The sequence below is a fragment of the Folsomia candida genome, unplaced genomic scaffold (genome assembly GCF_002217175.1).
Source record: "Folsomia candida strain VU population unplaced genomic scaffold, ASM221717v1 Fcan01_Sc053, whole genome shotgun sequence".
Taxonomy (NCBI): Eukaryota; Metazoa; Arthropoda; class Collembola; order Entomobryomorpha; family Isotomidae; genus Folsomia; species Folsomia candida.
In genome coordinates this window covers 133,775-151,977 of record NW_019091245.1, presented here as the reverse complement: position 1 = coordinate 151,977, position 18,203 = coordinate 133,775, and the positions used below count along the sequence as shown (strand labels likewise).

The window sequence follows — 18,203 nt, the reverse complement described above, 5'->3', positions numbered from 1 at the left end:
TGACTATTTAGGATAATCACATCTGTGACTTTTCTAGTGAGTCACCATCCCCCAAGGATCAAAAATTACTGGCGTTGGCAATTATTAAAATTTTGCCCTGTTGGAGATTTCCATCAAGTGTTGAGGGAATTGTAAGAATTTTCTTTAGGTTTAAATATATTAAAATTAATCGTCTATAGTTAGTCAATATAGTTAATAGAATATATTTTACGATTTGCAGGATTTGTTATTTGACGACGTAAATCGCACCGGGCTTATTCAGTCAAGACTTCGCTGGCTTCATCGGAACTTGAAAGTAGACAATAAGGACGTCAAAGTGAAGGGTAAACGGGCAGCGCCGGCTATGACAGGTGGTCCGACAGGTGGTCCGACATCAAAACAAATCTCTCCCGATTAAGACTGTCAGCCGGCATTGGAAGAAACAATAAATAAATTGAACGGTTTATCGTCCAAATCAGAAAATCACGAGATAAAGGCGCTGGTGGAGGCTACTCTCCCTCACAGAAATCAGCTTCGCTCGACAAACGCGCAGTCCATTCTCAAAATCTATAATAAGTTTACTGAGTGCGATTTTCTGGTAAGTTTTTTTTGAAAATATTAACTTATATGTCACTGGTTTAAGTTGTTTTTTAAACTAGGTGAACTACGAATTTTCTCTCATCCATCAAGCTGAAGAATCAAACTTTTTGACCATCTGGCCGGCCCTATCTGCACATATTATTGATAAGGCGAGAAGTTTGAGCAAGTCTCCGTCCCTTCATAAATTTATTAACGAAGAGTCGGGTAAAAATATGTAAAAAAATTAGCAATTAAGCTTACATTGAAATATTTATATAAGTGCATATTTTAATTTATTATATTTATACAGGAAATTGGGATCCAAGTTTAAGTGCACTCTTCTTCCTCCTGCACCTCATTCCACCTGCTGCTCAGGGCAGAGGGAAAGGAATTAGATGCAACATTCTGCAGGCCAGAGAACGACTTGTTACTTTCCATAAAGTGAAATATGCCAAATTTATAGATTAGAAGATTACATACTAAATATGATAAAATTAATCTAATTGGAACTTATTTTCGTAGACTGGAACGCCGCTTCAATCTATTTTGGATACGTGGAGCCCGGAGAAAACACAGCCCAACTTAATCTGCATCGGGGACAACAGTGCCACGATTTCCTCCTTCTATTTGACCCTTGACAGGAGTTTACTTCCCCTCAGTGCGACAGAATCCTTGGCAGCTATCGACTCACTCTTCAAGGCTCACTTTGTCTTCGCCACTGAATACGACAAGAGTTTGATAGGTCTCTGGAAGTTTTTACAAGTTTATGTCTACAAATTGGATGTCAACACAACGACAATTCCACCGAAGGCCAAAGAGGTGTACGTCCAACTGTGCAGTTCCTTCGAGTTTTAGTTGCTATTTTGTTTGATAATATTTAGGATAAAATTAATTAGAATTTCAAAAATGTTCAGCTGCCCAGACTGTGCGAAATGGTGCTTAACGGGGCATGATATTTTTTTGCACTTTAAATATGTACATAGTTATTCTCAGTCCAATTTTCAAGAAATAGTTTGCCCACATATTAATTGTTTAGTTTCGTTAAGTAGTTGGAGTGGTCTATTAAGACATATAAAGTCCCACGAAAATGTGGAACGAGTTCAGGTCGAGCCTTCTGAGGAAGGTTTACAAAATAATATTAGTTTTGATATTCCGGACGAGGAAGAGATTAGCGATATTAGTGAAGATTTTATGTCTCGTGATAGGGCTGTAAAACTATTTCAAGATTTGTTAATCAATTTCTGTTCTTCTTTGATGTCGCGTGGAGTGAGTAACTCTATCGTTGATTATGTAGTCAAAGATTTAGATTATACATTTTCCCAAGTTTTTAAGATAATTATTAGGTTGGCAAATTTTAGTGAAGACTTTGCTAACTTCCCGGTGCAAGTGGAGTCGTTAATGTCGGCTTTTAAAAAGTTAAGAACTAGTTATAGCAGGCAGAATCTTTACGAAAAAAATAACAAAATCGTAAAACCTGTAGAGATTACTTTAGGGACAAGGATAGATTTAAAACTAAAAGACAACAAAAGGAAGCAAGTTTTAGTGCCCGAAACGTTTATGTATGTTCCAATTCTCAAGACGTTAGAAAAAATATTTTCTCTAAATATATATTCCAAGTATTTAAATTGTTCTGAGCAAAGTTCATCTTGCTATGAAAGATTTTGTGACACGCAGAGTTTCAAGAATAATGCATTGTTTAAAAATTTCCCACGCTCAATTCAAATTCAACTTTTTTATGATGATTTTGAAACTGTAAATCCGTTAGGGTCTAAACGAGGAATACATAAAATTGGGGCTTTTTATTTTATTTTAAGAAATTTTCCAGACTATGTGAATTCCGAGCTCAATAACATTCACCTCTTGGCTCTTTTCCATACGGAAGATGCTAAGAAATATGGTTTAAACTCAATTTTGAAACATATTATTCCCGATATAAAGATTTTAGAAACTCTTGGAATATTAGTAGGAAATGTACGGGTTTTAGGAACAATTTGCTGTCTTATTCATGACAATTTAGGTGTCAATACTTTACTAGGTTTTATGGAATCGTTTAGTGCGAATTATTACTGTCGCATTTGTTGCACATCCAGAATGAGATGGGAGCGATTTTTCCCAAATTTGGCTTAATTTCAGAATTCATTATTCTAAATGACAATCGTTGTTTCTTGCTTCTTAAAGAGCTCAAAGTTGATTATTTTTGTCGAAAACTGTTTGCTTATAAGATTTCTCCGGTGGAAGAAAGTTTTAAGTTAATTAATATTAGCAATCTACTAATTCATGATGGCATGGAAATTCAGAAAAATTGTAATCTAGATGGTATGTATGTAGTTTTACGACACCATGTGTAATTAGTTTTCGAAACTGTATGTCATTTATAACTAATTTGTATTATTAATGTTTAATTCACTTGTTATAAGGTTAATAAACAAATATACTTAAATAAATTTTATGCGATTTAAATTCATTAACACCAAATTTGCATCATAATACTTACCACACAGTGTAAAAATTACACCACGCTATGTTAAGTATTAACACCGAGACCGTGTTAACATTGTCCCTAGACAGTGATGATTTGACCCCACGTTGGTGTAACTAATGATTTGCACCATCCCGTGTGGATTTCACACCAAGACGGGGGAGTCATATATACACATCTCTTGGTGTAAATCTGGTGACGATATTTTTTGCAGTGTGGAGGGTTCATCATATTTATGCCCTGGCTGGTCAAACTCTTCCCCAAATTGGTTGGGTATGAGTTATATGCGAAAACCAGTTACCGACCATAAAAAGACGAGACAGGATGGTTTCGACAGGTGAGAAATATCTATATTTTGCACCTTCACATAAAATTATAAATTGAAAAATGCTGATTTAAAAAAAATAATTGATCAGAGATTTTACTGACGTGTTTCTAAAAGAAATCGCCAAAACTACGGACCCGAAGTCGGCATTTATGGGAAAATTGGGAGGTATTCACTTAAATATGTAATGAGCGTACTCTCGGCAGCGTTTTATTTCTCAGCCAAACTCATTTAGCAAACTTGCCAAGCTCTAAATATTTTGCAAAATATATAAGTTCGCAAATCTATTTCTAAAACTCATAATTTAATCTTGTTTCCACCAATTTCTGCAATTTGGCTGGTGATGAGTTGTTTGGTGAATTTTATTAGGTACAAAAACATACACCTCTTACCCCGTAAAATAGGTGTGGCAGTCGCAAAAATGGTAACAGCGCTTAGCCGCCGCTTGGAGCATTTGCTATATGCGGGTTGGTACAATATATATGCGGACTCTTCGGAAGAGTCTCTTCCTCCCCCATCTTATTACACATATTTTTTCTCATTTTTTACATATTTTGCTAGTGCACTTAGCTCATTTTAAAATTAAGAAGTGACTTCACTTACCTCTTTTTAGAATTTGTGCGACAATATGTACAAGTGGATGGGACTCATTTTAATTCATTTTGGAACAAAAATAAGCCGACCCGTGATTCTGAATTTTTCTGAATGAGCGATGAATATCTTCGTGATCCCCGTCCAAAATAAAGTCTAAATCCATCACAACTAAATTTCGAATTTAGCGACATGCCCACGGAGTCGTCACGTTTCGTGACCCTGCACGGCGCTACAAAGATTTTCAAAAGCAGAACACATTTCACATCGCACTGGGGTTCCCATTTAGAAATGTCATGACATTAACCTGGCGCGGCCAATAACACCTGGAGTGGTTTGCAAATTTGACAAATTCCATTGCAATCTCCTCTTATTGCTGAGAAAATTGATATGTCGCATGCCATATCGCATAGAATACGATTTATGCAAAGTGAACCACACCCCCAGGGGGAGTGGTTTTCAAATTCTAGTACTTTCGTTGAACTCGCCTACTCTGACTGAGAAAAATAATATGTCGCATGCCATGTTACACATAACCTGACCTGGGCGCTGAGAAACCACACCCCCTGGCGTGGGGCAGATGTCCAATTTATATTTCTGAACATTACCCTGGCCCTGGGGTATATTTTTGAGCTGAGGCCATAGTTTGTAGTCTTGAAACGTGGTTATAGGATTTGATTACGCTTAACACATTTTTATATTTAATGACCTGAATTTCCAGTGGGTGTGGCATAATTAGAAAAAAATTGGAGGCATACATTTTGCAGAAATGTCAAGTGTTTTGAAAATATGCGGAATTTTCAAAATCGATGAACAATTGAACGAATATTGTAAGTTTCCGCTTTCAAGAAAATTAGTTACGATTATACGCGCCCACTATACCACCCTCCACTCGGGGGTGTAACCTACCAAGCTGATTATCCGGTTATAGGATGCTAGGAACATAGTTTGTCAAATGGGGTATTAGGAATTACTAGAACTTGAAAATTTATTGAGTTATAGGTTTTGGCCAAGGAATTGTGCATTCCGGACCACCGTGCAATTGATACATTCTTGCTCTTTAAAAATTGAAGGTAACAACAGCAGTGTGACCAACAATCAAACGGATCTGACTTTAATTTTTACTAATTATACCTTACAATAAAGTGTATTATTTATCTATGTTCAAATAAAAATGATGCACATACAAGGTACATCTAAAACAATGTGATTAAAATTTAGTCAATATTGACTGAAATTGCCAGCAGGACAACTATTGAGTAAAAGTTACCCAATAAAAGTTCAAATTTATCCCAATTTGCCAGGTTTTTGCTCAACCTGGAGTAAAGTTTGCCTTCGTGGGAGTAAATGTGACTCAATTCGTTGTCTTGGTGGCAAATTTACTCAACTTTATTTACAGTGTACTAAATATATGAAAAATTAAGTTTTCGCCCATCTACCGGTATGATTTATATGTATGTCTATGCCTGTAGATATGAATTGATGGAACTGGTGACCAAACCGGAGCAAAATTTGCCAATTCATGATTGATAAATAATTATGTAAATACGTTAAAAATTCAGCAGTACTCCTGTTTATTCTCTTGTATCGTGAGGATGCATAATTTATTACACAATATTTATAACATGCTCTATCTCCTCGTCTCCCATGACTGATGGGACTCGTGGCACTATAACTCTTAACGTGGGGCTGTCCTTGCCAATATTTTGACTAAATTCGCAGTAAATCGCGTCTTTCTTGGAATTCAGTGGGAGTGGATATTTCCTCGTGAAGTTGGCCTTAACCCCAATCTTGCCACAGCTCCCGGTTCCTCCGAGACCTTGGACGACATCCTCGCCATCATCGTGCCGACTTCCCAAGATGATCAACTCGTCACCCACGGTCTTTACTTGTACCTCGTCCGGCAGGAAGTTAGGGATTTCGAGGGATATCTTAAGAGGACATGATATTTCATGCTAAATGAATCCCGTATACAGCTCGTAGTGTGAAACTGGTGAAGTTTTTGGGGCAAAAAGTTCACTCGTTGTCAGCGGGAATTTGAAAATTAAATATGCAAAAAATATCAATGCAAAACTAACAAATACAAAAAACAAATGAAAATAACTCCTAGTTCACACCCGCTCACTTTAACACTTTCCTCTTCCATCACCGACTATTAGAAACCACACCCCCTTGTTTTAAAAAAAGATGAAAGCTGAACGAAGTTTGAAAACATTTTATAAGTCACTTTCATCTCATCAGGAATTGTTTACATTTTTAAAACTCCCCACGGCACACTCTATGACGAACTCGACGAAGTGAGACAAATCTCAAAAAGTAACAAGAATTTTGACCTTATCACTGTTGTTTCTCCTTGGAATTTGCACTCAGAAATATGAAATTTGCTGCATTACGACTAGTGATAGTGGTGCAACAACGAAATAATGCCCTTGAATGAATTCATATCCTACTTTTATTTATATTAATCATGGAATCTCGTGACGACACGGAAGTTACATGGAAATTGATTAATATACATAAAAGTAGGATACGAACTCCTTCAAGGGCCTTATTTCGTTGTTGCAACACTATCACTAGTCGTAATGCAACAAATTTTACATTTCTGAGTGCAAATTCCAAGGAGAAACAACAATGATAAGGTCAAAATTCTAGACTCAGGTTGTAACATACAAGAGAAATGCAGAGCGAGAGCCTGGATTTGCTCATAGAGAAAGGCAGCGCTGCTATCACCTGTCTTTAAATTATATAAATACATATTTACGCCCCACCTAAAGCCAAGTACAGAGGACGTATGTTTCACGAGCCGTGAAAAAATAAGCATTTTTAACGATACTTGCACCTCGTGAAAAAAAACTGAGAAATGTTCCTTGAAATTTCACGACATAGTTTCACAATGCCAGGACATCATCATTAATGATCATATCACTTTGCCCCCCCCCCAAAAAGAAATTGATTTTTAAAAAATTTTAAAAATTAAAATAATTGACCTGAATGAGCCGCGTTTACAAAAATTGAAGGTATCGTACAAGTATTTCTCCTGGTTTCCCAAATCGAGGGTGCTGGTGAAAATAGGGGGTCGATTTCACGATACAAGCCTTGTAAAAAAACCAATTTTTTGAGGATCCTGAAATTTTGTCAAAATTGCACGCAGTTCACTGTCTTCGATTTCACTCGTGAAATGACGTCCTCCGTACTCGGCTTAAGAAAATGTAAAAGATATTTTCACCATGAAATATTTATCCTTACCGCGACCTGCTCCTTGCTAATTTTCACTCCAGGACATTCCATCTTCAGCTGGAAGGTTTCATGCCAACTTGGCAAGTGTGGGGTCACATCGACGAACGGATGCGTCACTTTGTGCAACGTCCCCTTCAATTCACCCTCATCTCCTGGGATAAGTGGTACGACCACGGTGAGCCGGTAGAATCACACACTCTTAGAAACTGGGTATCAAAAAAATGTGCCCCACTTTACCGCTTTGGTATTAAACGGTTGTACTGCCCTGGTATAGATTCTGTAATGAAATAATATTACATATGTGGTAATCATTTTACTACTAGATAGTATTAAATTTTGTGCCATGTGGTATTATTTTTTGAATTTATTACCAAATCATCCCCACGGCTGTATTAAAGTCACATATCAATGCCGCGATTTACTGATTTTCTTAAGAGTGCATATACACGCCGGGCAGTAATGAATACATAAATACCAGTTTTCTAAGAGTGCAGCCCTCTTTAATGTACACATATTTATGCATAATACATTCATACAAATACTGAAACTTGCGAAAAGGACACGAAATTACTCATAATATTGTGATTCAGGATTTGTGAACAACAAAATTATTTTTCGTGAGGATAATAAAATAAAAAATAAATGATTAATGTACTCAATGTATTAAACCCAGTGAATTATATGGGTATCTAGTTAGAGATTTTATTCTAAATAAGCAGACACGAACATACATATTAATGCCCAGTAGACAATGGATGTAGGAAAATATCATCGTTGTTGAGCAGCACTAAAACACAATAAGACAGCTCAAGATCCTGCATGCATAAGTAAGGAACTAAGTAATTGTAAATTTACCATGTCGTACTCCTACATAATCCATAATTGTGAAGCAGTGACTAATATAGAGATAACTTAACTCCAGTCACGTTCACATTCTCTCTCAAGGAACAAGTCGCATACTAAATTCTTCTAAAGTCTTTAAAGATCTCATTCTTTGAGTAAATCTGGAACATATCAGTATCATCCATCAATAAGTCTCCCGAAGTCTAAATTTATCCAGAATTGTATATTGTAAATGAATCCAATCGGAATATTTTACCCGAAACGACACCCCAACAACACAAATTTTTACCACACGGAAGAAATTGGGGTCCACAAAGTGTGCAAACTTGGAGATCAAATCGTTATTAAAATGGTCGTCGAATTATTCCAGTAAGAAAAAATTAGTTACTAGAGAGGTTGAGCAAGAGTACATGATTGTACTTAGCGCTTGTAAGACAGCGGGAAATTAAATATTAGTCAGAATTTTAGTAAAACACAGAAATACAAATCTCTGACTCCAATCAGCATTGTACGGTATGAATCTACCCAAGTTACGGCAATTTTAAATCCGCCGCCAGAAATTAATCAGAATTACAATCCTACAATACAATATTCTTGCTCAACCTCCAGAATTACAATCATAGATTGTGAATGTGATTCTAGGCTAGAGTGATTTTTTTACAATCTTGTACTCTCGCTCAACCTCTCTATTAAGTGGTCTGAGCTACTTATTGTGATCACTTTGTCCGTCCGTACGTAAGCAGGATATCTTTTCAACATACTCAAAAACGGTTTTCGTCATTGTACTTCTAATTTTTACTTCCGCGTTGAGATCTATAATGATGTCAATCGGACAACCCCCCCACAGCACCAGGGATGTGGTCGAAAATTAAATTTACGAAAATTTTCATATGGGGAGTCATTTTAAAGCAAATTTAGTCACGAAATCAACGACGGTAATATCTTTTATTTTTGACCTCGTTGTCGCGGTCACGTGGTCAAGAGACACATGGATAATATTTTTGATCGTAGGTCAAAGATCAAACATACATAATTTCATATGCTGAGTCATATTAAAGGAAACTCTGACACTACTTTTTTTATCTTCGTTTCGACGGTTTGTTTTTATTTCAAAAACACTAATTCTTCCTAAACATTCTTTCCACCAGTCCGGACGAAATAAATGTGCGAACTTTAAACAACTCCGTCATAATTGAAGGCAATCACGGAATCGGGGAACACGACCATTTATTCCACCAAGTTACCCGCTCCTTCCAAAGGACGTTTCCACTCCCTCCGAACGCAGTTTTGGACCGCTTAACGTGCAACGTCGGACCGGACGGCTGACTCACCGTGGTCGTACCACTTATCCCAGGAGATGAGGGTGAATTGAAGGGAACGTTGCACAAAGTGACGCATCCGTTCGTCGATGTGACCCCACACTTGCCAAGTTGGCATGAAACCTTCCAGCTGAAGATGGAATGTCCTGGAGTGAAAATTAGCAAGGAGCAGGTCGCGGTAAGGATAAATATTTCATGGTGAAAATATCTTTTACATTTTCTTAAGCCGAGTACGGAGGACGTCATTTCACGAGTGAAATCGAAGACAGTGAACTGCGTGCAATTTTGACAAAATTTCAGGATCCTCAAAAAATTGGTTTTTTTACAAGGCTTGTATCGTGAAATCGACCCCCTATTTTCACCAGCACCCTCGATTTGGGAAACCAGGAGAAATACTTGTACGATACCTTCAATTTTTGTAAACGCGGCTCATTCAGGTCAATTATTTTAATTTTTAAAATTTTTTAAAAATCAATTTCTTTTTGGGGGGGGGGGCAAAGTGATATGATCATTAATGATGATGTCCTGGCATTGTGAAACTATGTCGTGAAATTTCAAGGAACATTTCTCAGTTTTTTTTCACGAGGTGCAAGTATCGTTAAAAATGCTTATTTTTTCACGGCTCGTGAAACATACGTCCTCTGTACTTGGCTTTAGGTGGGGCGTAAATATGTATTTATATAATTTAAGATATCCCTCGAAATCCCTAACTTCCTGCCGGACGAGGTACAAGTAAAGACCGTGGGTGACGAGTTGATCATCTTGGGAAGTCGGCACGATGATGGCGAGGATGTCGTCCAAGGTCTCGGAGGAACCGGGAGCTGTGGCAAGATTGGGGTTAAGGCCAACTTCACGAGGAAATATCCACTCCCACTGAATTCCAAGAAAGACGCGATTTACTGCGAATTTAGTCAAAATATTGGCAAGGACAGCCCCACGTTAAGAGTTATAGTGCCACGAGTCCCATCAGTCGTGGGAGACGAGGAGATAGAGCATGTTATAAATATTGTGTAATAAATTATGCATCCTCACGATACAAGAGAATAAACAGGAGTACTGCTGAATTTTTAACGTATTTACATAATTATTTATCAATCATGAATTGGCAAATTTTGCTCCGGTTTGGTCACCAGTTCCATCAATTCATATCTACAGGCATAGACATACATATAAATCATACCGGTAGATGGGCGAAAACTTAATTTTTCATATATTTAGTACACTGTAAATAAAGTTGAGTAAATTTGCCACCAAGACAACGAATTGAGTCACATTTACTCCCACGAAGGCAAACTTTACTCCAGGTTGAGCAAAAACCTGGCAAATTGGGATAAATTTGAACTTTTATTGGGTAACTTTTACTTTTATTGGGTATTTTTTTAAAGTTATTCTTTTGGTAAAATGAGGTCAAATGTCAATCCTTCTCGTGAAGAAAAAATAATTCAAATAGAAGAGTTATCCAGTGAAACATTTTAAAGTTGTGAAAAAATAAAAGCCTCCCCACCGGACGGTAAGACTATGGAAAAAGGGGTTACTCCACGAGTTATGGTAATGGACCTGATGTCGAAAATCGATTTTCTTGAAATCCTTCAAGTACATATGTGTCAGGAGACTAGAATATGGAGAAAAATCAGTATCCCCGAATTTTTAAAATTTCGGGCGGCGTGGTAGGAGGGGGAGTGGCTTTTATTGCGATCCCACTTTTGCGCAGGCGCTATTGCACCTACAGACTTCAAATTTCACTTGAAGATACCCTGGGCGAATACAAAAGCGGGACTTTTTCTCTTTTTTCGAAATTAGGTCATGTGACCTAATTTCAAGTCAAAATACGCAGTGTGCTAGATTTTTCTGAAAAATTAAAGTCTCACATAACCCAATAAATGGGGGTATCGTTGGAAAGGTCTTGATGAGTGGATTCATAGCATATATACTTTGTGGGGTCTCGAACCACCTTGATGTTCCAGAGGCAGAAAAATATTTTTGAGTTTGTGCCCATCTACTGCCATATGCGATCCCAATCTACTGCTGTTAAATTCTGGGAAACTGCAGATTCTCATTCTTCTGCCTCTGACTAGTCAGGAGGTGGTCCCAGACCCGACAAACTATATATATACTGAATCCTCTGATGAAGACCTTTCCAATGATACCCCATTTATCGGGCTAGGTGAGACTATTTTCAAAAAATTGACACGTTGCTTATTTTGACCTAAAAATGGTCACCATGACCTAATTTCAAAAACGAGAAAAAGCCCCGCTTTTGTATTCGCCCAAGGTATGTTTCATGTGAAATTTGGAGCCTGTAGATGCAACAGCGGCTGCGCAAAAATGGGATCTCAATAAAAGCCACTCCCCCTCCTACCACGCCTCCCGAAAATTTAAAAATTCGGGGATACTGATTTTTCTCCATATTCTAAGTCCCCCTGACACATATGTATGTACTTGAAGGATTTCAAGAAAAGCGATTTTCGACATCAGGTCCATTACCATGACTCGTGCAGTAACCCAGGGAAAGTATTTTGGTTGCAAAAAAAGGTCAGGAGGATTGATCTCCCTTACAACATAACATGAAACAAAGTCAAAATTGTTTCGGAAAATTGGTAGTTCCGCCAGAAAAACCGCAGGAGTCTTAAATTTCAAAAAACGGTACCAAAGGAAGAAGAAGCGCATTTCCACGACAACTGGTCACAAGTATCTCAAAACAAAAAGTCTAGGTCAGAAGGCATATCGGAGTAAGAGAAAACTCGTTTTAAGCAAATAGAATATTGCGGAATGGTTAAAATTAGGAGAAATTGTCGAAAAAGTGGGTTTTTAACCTGCGGGAAGAGGGTAAAAAACTGGTATCAAACATCCTTTTCACTGATGAGAGTTGGCTCAAATTATATCTACAATGCAGTCCACTAAATTTGAGATATAGGACAAAAAATAGGATGCCCCACCCAAAACACAACCTCAGAATCCTGCTAGCTAATGGATATTGTGCTGGTGGGATCTCAAAGTTTCATTTTGTGACGAAGGACGAAAAAGTGAGTGAAGAAAACCTAGGTTATCCCATCCCACCCTAAACCTATCCCAGCATATTTGACATACGGACAGCCGTATGTCTTCAAGAAAAAAGAATATTATTTTTCAACAAGATGGAGCCCCAGCATACGCGACAAAATCAATAATGAAGTTGCTGGAAGAGCAAGTTGGAACAGTGTGGCAAAAGGGGGTGTGGTTCGGAAATTCATCGGGCTTGAACTAAATCGATGACCTATAGGAATCAGCATACAATGGGGTTTTTCTAAAAACACCAATGGAATTGCCACCCGGTTTCGAAGAAAAGTGAAATTCACTTTTGGCTGAGCTTCCACAAAACCTGGCACGAAGCTTTAACACAATGATGGAAGAAATTATTAGTAATGCGGCATTACTAATGTAGACGGTGTACATTAAGGGATATGGAATTTTAATATGGTAAAGATAGGAAGGATGACGTAACATATGGACGTTCCCCAAGGTTTCGGGTGACATTGATAAGTGACATTAAGTGACAATAACCGGTTGTTGTCACTTGACGTTTAGTGACATTAAGTGACACGTGACATCAAGTCATAAATTGGGGAAAATGAGATAGACATAAACGATAGAAGATAGAAGAACTTAAATAGATAGAGGTAACTTAAACTTCGTGGATTGATGCAACAGCTTCTTATTGTAATCCATTAGTGCCTTTAAATAAAAATAAACCGTGAATGTACATAAGTTCGTGTATATAATTGGCACAGGTACAAATTGACACAGGCGCAACGCAATATCAACAGTATTCCATATCCAATAGTTAATTCCATTTTTACAAGATAAGTTTTACCTATCTGCTCTACGTCCCCACAATATAACTTCAAATATAAAATATACAATTATTTAACTTATTATGAGAAACGATGAATTTTTAACAAATTTTGCCTTGAGCAAAACCGACTGTGATGAAAAATCTCATGATCCGCGTTGATTTCCCTCTCATTTTCCCCAATATTTGGCTTAATATCACTTGTCACTTAATGTCACTTAATGTCCATGTCATGACATTAGGCCTCCAAAAGTGGCATTAACGAAACCCTGACGTTCCCCAATGCCTGAAAATACTTCGGGCCGTACTCACGCCAGGAATATTTTTCGCAAATTGAGCATAACTGGAGAAGTTTTTGCACAACTGTTGCTGGAAAACCGTAGGATTCTTTTGCAAATTTACCCACTACGTTGTTATTTCGCAAACTCATCCTCGCAAACGCCAGCGAGAGAAATTCCTAAAACCCATGGAAATGGCATCAAAATAGGCGTTTTTATAAAGATTTGTATAGCCACATTTTGTGAATCTTCTCACGACACGGCTTTCTTGTGCTTCGCAAGTTTGCTAAATCAGTTGCGATGCGAAATGAGACGTTGTCATGAGTACGGTCCTTCTAAAATATTACGAAAAGTGATGCCGGAAATATTCACTCGCTACAGAAATGTGAATGGGGTTCGCTTTTGGATGATACGGTCGCGGAGTCGCAATTTCGTCCGCGGCCAAGGACCGTCTTGCACAAAGAAAGGCTAGAGCGAGTTACTACGAGAAAACATGGCCAGATTTGAACAAATAAATATGGATAATATGGATAAAGGTATTAAAATAAGGGCGTTAAATGTCTGAACAGATAAATAAATTTATTTAGAATAAAAATAAGTTTTTTTGTGCACATATCGTCATATTAATTCAAAAATGAGCTAAATTTAATCACTTCTTAATTCTGAAAAGAGCCAAGTGCAGTTTGTTTTAACAGTGCACTTAGCTCTTTCTAGAATTAAGAAGAAGCTATACAAAGCGCTTTTCAGAATTAATAAGTAACTGCATTTAGCTCTTTTTAGAATTAGTGCATGAAATGTTAATATATGAATGTATGTATGTATATATTCTCTAACAAACTCACTACCTTTATGGCCAAATATTAATACCCGGTTAAGAATAATTCCACATTGTCTCACCACTTCTCAAAGCCCTCTTTGTTATTCAACTCATAAAATTGTCGAAGTTTCACCCCCCAATATTTCTTTTGCTGAAAGAAGGTGTACAGAATTGTGACCAATTCGGGAAATCTGGACAGAAAATAGTCTCCATATTTGGTCCCATCCTTTCCAAACACACCGTCCTTCTTAAGTCTCCCATTTTCAAACTCTGCCGTCCAATCTTTATTGTGTTGATCGTAATCTCGTATAAAATCAATCAATTTGATGAACGATTTTTCCCCATATTTCTTATTCTCCAGTGAAGATTTAGACTTAGTGGCAGCCTTCCATGTCATAAAAGCTTCTAATTCAGGACATAATCTAGACCTCCAATTTTTTTCTAGATTTTTAGTCGCATTACAAAATCGGTCATGTGCGAAGCGAAGTTCACTCTTGCCAGAACCAGCCATTGGGTTTTCAGCATTTTTTAGGTCAATGGTAACCGCCTTGATGAAATCAAGGCCGCGTTTGCTATCCCAGAAGAATGGATGTTCCAAAACAACTTTGGCGTTGGGTCGAACCTTCGGATCCTTATTTACCATGGCTTTAAGCAAGTTTGTGAGTGACGTTGACTCATACTCCAGATTCCAGACGACCAAATAATTCAAAATGTTTGCCTCTGCTTTTGACGAGCCATCGTTTTTATCACTGGCAAAGAGATGTCTCCCACCGGACATTGCGTAGAAAATGGTGAGTCCTAAGGCGAATATGTCATAACTTGGGGAAAGCTTGAAGGTGGCTTCTCTTGAGGTGCCGATTACTTCTAAAGCTTCCGGAGGCCGCCACATTCTCGTGCCACCGTCAGCCAGTGTATTGGTGCCTTTCGTCATTGACGGTAAAACTCGGCTGATACCGAAATCGGCTAACTTTGCCACGTTTTTACCGAAAAAGATGAGGACGTTGTCTGGTTTTATGTCACGGTGGACAATGTTCATGGAATGCATAGCGGCAAGTCCTTTGGTCATGTCGGAGGCCCATTTTTTTCGTAAAGTTGTACCTCCTTTGCGTTGTTTTTCAATGGCGTGGGTCAAAGTACAGTCGGCAAGTTCCATGACGATGTAACTGGTTTTACCGACGTCTTGCATAATGTAGTAGGTGATAATGTTGGGATCCGCCAGTTTCCGAAGGACTTCTAACTCTTTGCTCTTTTCAGAATTCAAATACGATTTTTGGCAAATCTTGACTGCTGCTTTTCTAGTTTGGACTTCGAAATAGCCTTCGTAAACGGTGGATGACCCGCCATCTCCAATTTTAGTGTCAGTGTAGTAAAATACCTTTTTCGATACTTCTTTCAATGGTCGGTTTGTTACTGGTTGGGGTATTGCGTCATTAGAGGGTGTGGCCGGCGGTGACACTTTTGGTTTACTGGGAGTCGGTGTATTATCTGGTGTTGATTTGTTTAGTGGAGCGCTGCCTCCAGATGAACCGGGTTTAGAATTAGTAGGACTTGATTTTGGTTTTTCGGATTTTGCAGGGGTTATTTTGCTCGGATCGGGGAAAGTCTTCTGGCCCGCTTTGCTAGTGCTGGTGGGCACTGTATCTACAATAATCGCGTGTTGAATAGAATTTTTTTAAGGAAAATTTGTTAGCATACATTGTACACAAATATAACTAAAAGTTGGCCAAGGTTGAGTAAAAAAAAATAGGGTGCCAGAACAAGTAGGCAAAATTTATCCAACGGTTGGATAAATTTCGTCCAATGGGTGGATAAATGTTACCCAATGGTTGTGTCACCCTATCTTTTTTTACTCAACCTTGAGTAAATTTGGGTTACTTTTGTTTAGAGTAAATATGTATTCTTTTTATGAACCTTTTATGATACTCTGTTTTGATGGGCTTGGTTTATTTTGTCCAGAGCTGCCTGGTTGATCCACTAGTGTGAATACTTTAAATGCAGCAATTTTTTTCGAGTCCGCTTTAACGGTTGCTATCCCAGTTTGAGTTGTATTTCCAACCGTGCATGTTGTAATATGTCGGATGATTTTGTCGGATCCGGTTTTTTGTGTCTATTAGTAAGAAAGAGAATATTAATTAAATTGGAAGGGTTTTAATAAATATTAAACAATAAACGTAAGCTGACAGTTTTACCGTAGAATATGAAGGTAGAGGAAGTTCAAATTGGACACAATACTTTTTCAATTCGGCGACTTTTGAACAGTGAGCCTTCTCCAATAAGTTTGGTGAGTCCAGTTCTGGCGCATTGTTGGAAGAAGGTCTGGGTGGTCGGAGGGTAGGAGTTTTTGTTGGCTTTGATTTTGGGTTTACATTCTCCATATTTTTTAATATAAAAATACTATAAACTGATATTTTTCTGTAAATTTTAGAATAAGTATGTTATTATCTGGATTAGTAGTTTTATTCGTACACTGTAAAAAAATTGAGTAAAATGTACTCAATTTTGAGTGAAATTGCCACCAAGACAACTATTGAGTAAAAGTTACTCAATGAATATAAAAATTTATCCAACTTTGGCAGATTGTTGCTCAACCTGGAGTAAATTTTAACTTTGGCGGGGTAAATTTTACTCAATTGTTGTCTTGGTGGCAATTTCACTCAACTTTTTTTACAGTGTAAGTAAGTTGAGTTCTGCCAGACGTATATTTTACAAGGATGCGATTCCTGGTTAGTTACTAGATACGGGTTACGTGGCGATGCTACGTGGTCATATGTAGTGGATGAACGGTTGATTATGGACAACAAATAAATTATGTCTTATCAATTACAAGTTTGGCATGCTTAATAATTATTGCGTTATGCATTGTGATCTAGTTATTGTGGATAAGTTAATCGACTAAGCTGATTCAACTTATCTGTATAGATAAGCCGTTACTTTCAATTGGTCTGGAAAGTTGAGTTTGCAATGGTATATATATATATTTTTCTGGCTGGAATAATTTGATATATTTACATATGCAATACAGTGATTAATTTATTATACCAAATCACAAAACATGTATTAAAAATATATGTTAGTGAAGCGAAATCCCTTTATGTGAATGTCTTGTCCGTATCCACGACAACTTTAGAACGGATGCGAATTTCGACACGCGGTTTTCGCCAATGTGTTCATAATTTTTGAAGTGCGGATGAGTTTGAAGATGGGCATCGTAGGTCAGGTCAGGTCAGATACAGAGGGTGGGGGGTTTATACGTAGAAAATTTTGAACGCTCGCGCGAAAAACTGACATAATGTAAACAAATACGGTTTACACTGTTTGATAGACAAACCAATCAGATAAGTCTCTAATTTTTTTCGACTCGAAATTTTGAAAACGGGCTCCTCCCTGTTCATTTGAAGTGGAGGTATTAGTGAAATACTTTTCCAGCAGAGGTTACATAGAAAGGGCTATAGAAATAGCTTAAATTATTATGTTGTGAATTAGCAAAGAGTCTGGAACAATTAGCACTTTAGAAATTCCACCAATTGCCTAACGCACCGAAAATCTGAAAAATCGGTTGAAAAACTTGACCACCTAGTAAAATCCCATAGAGATATATAATAATACATAGAGAAAACGCTAAATCACTTTGTTGACTGAGCATAAGAACCACGTGATGTTTACATTTGGAAGAAAAACATTACGTCATCACTGCGCACTATCTGTCCTCTCGCCCCACTTAACCAACTCAACTCAACCGCTCAACTTAACCACAACCACCAATGTGTGGATTAATGGATGGGGTGGATTGAGAAGACAAATTTCAGCCAGCGTAGCCCACAGAGCCATCTTATGACGGCTCAATAAATTGTGTTTTTTAATGAACTCAGCACTTGGTGTCGCTGAAGCATGTTATTTTCTATCAGCCAATACATTTAGCTGGTGCCG

The 18,203-nt window shown here is 37.7% G+C and overlaps 1 protein-coding gene and 2 long non-coding RNA genes across 6 annotated transcripts; 1 reads left to right on the top strand and 2 right to left on the bottom strand.

The window, feature by feature from the left end:
* Nucleotides 1-5,782: 5,782 nt before the first annotated feature.
* Nucleotides 5,783-7,777, bottom strand: LOC118433474. The gene is made up of 3 exons (XR_004833402.1): nt 7,562-7,777; nt 6,941-7,467; nt 5,783-5,884 (listed from the first exon to the last, which is right to left on the bottom strand). It is a non-coding gene; the product is annotated as an uncharacterized LOC118433474 (long non-coding RNA).
* A 340-nt stretch (nt 7,778-8,117) lies between these two features.
* On the top strand, nt 8,118-10,436 carry LOC118433467. Its single transcript, XR_004833397.1, has 2 exons — nt 8,118-8,402; nt 9,182-10,436. It is a non-coding gene; the product is annotated as an uncharacterized LOC118433467 (long non-coding RNA).
* A 3,581-nt stretch (nt 10,437-14,017) lies between these two features.
* On the bottom strand, nt 14,018-17,073 carry LOC110862277 (spindle assembly checkpoint kinase). 4 transcript variants are annotated; one of them, XM_022111457.2, is made up of 4 exons: nt 16,945-17,073; nt 16,466-16,688; nt 16,188-16,383; nt 14,018-15,917 (listed from the first exon to the last, which is right to left on the bottom strand). In XM_022111457.2, exons 2-4 carry the CDS (start codon nt 16,649-16,651, stop codon nt 14,353-14,355), a joined length of 1,947 nt encoding a protein of 648 aa, XP_021967149.1. In that variant the 5' UTR covers nt 16,652-16,688; nt 16,945-17,073; the 3' UTR covers nt 14,018-14,352. The 4 variants fall into 4 exon arrangements, with proteins under 4 accessions (XP_021967149.1, XP_035701294.1, XP_035701293.1 ...); XM_035845401.1 differs by having other exon boundaries at nt 16,984-17,020; XM_035845400.1 differs by having other exon boundaries at nt 16,973-16,991.
* Between the last annotated feature and the right edge of the window lie 1,130 nt (nt 17,074-18,203).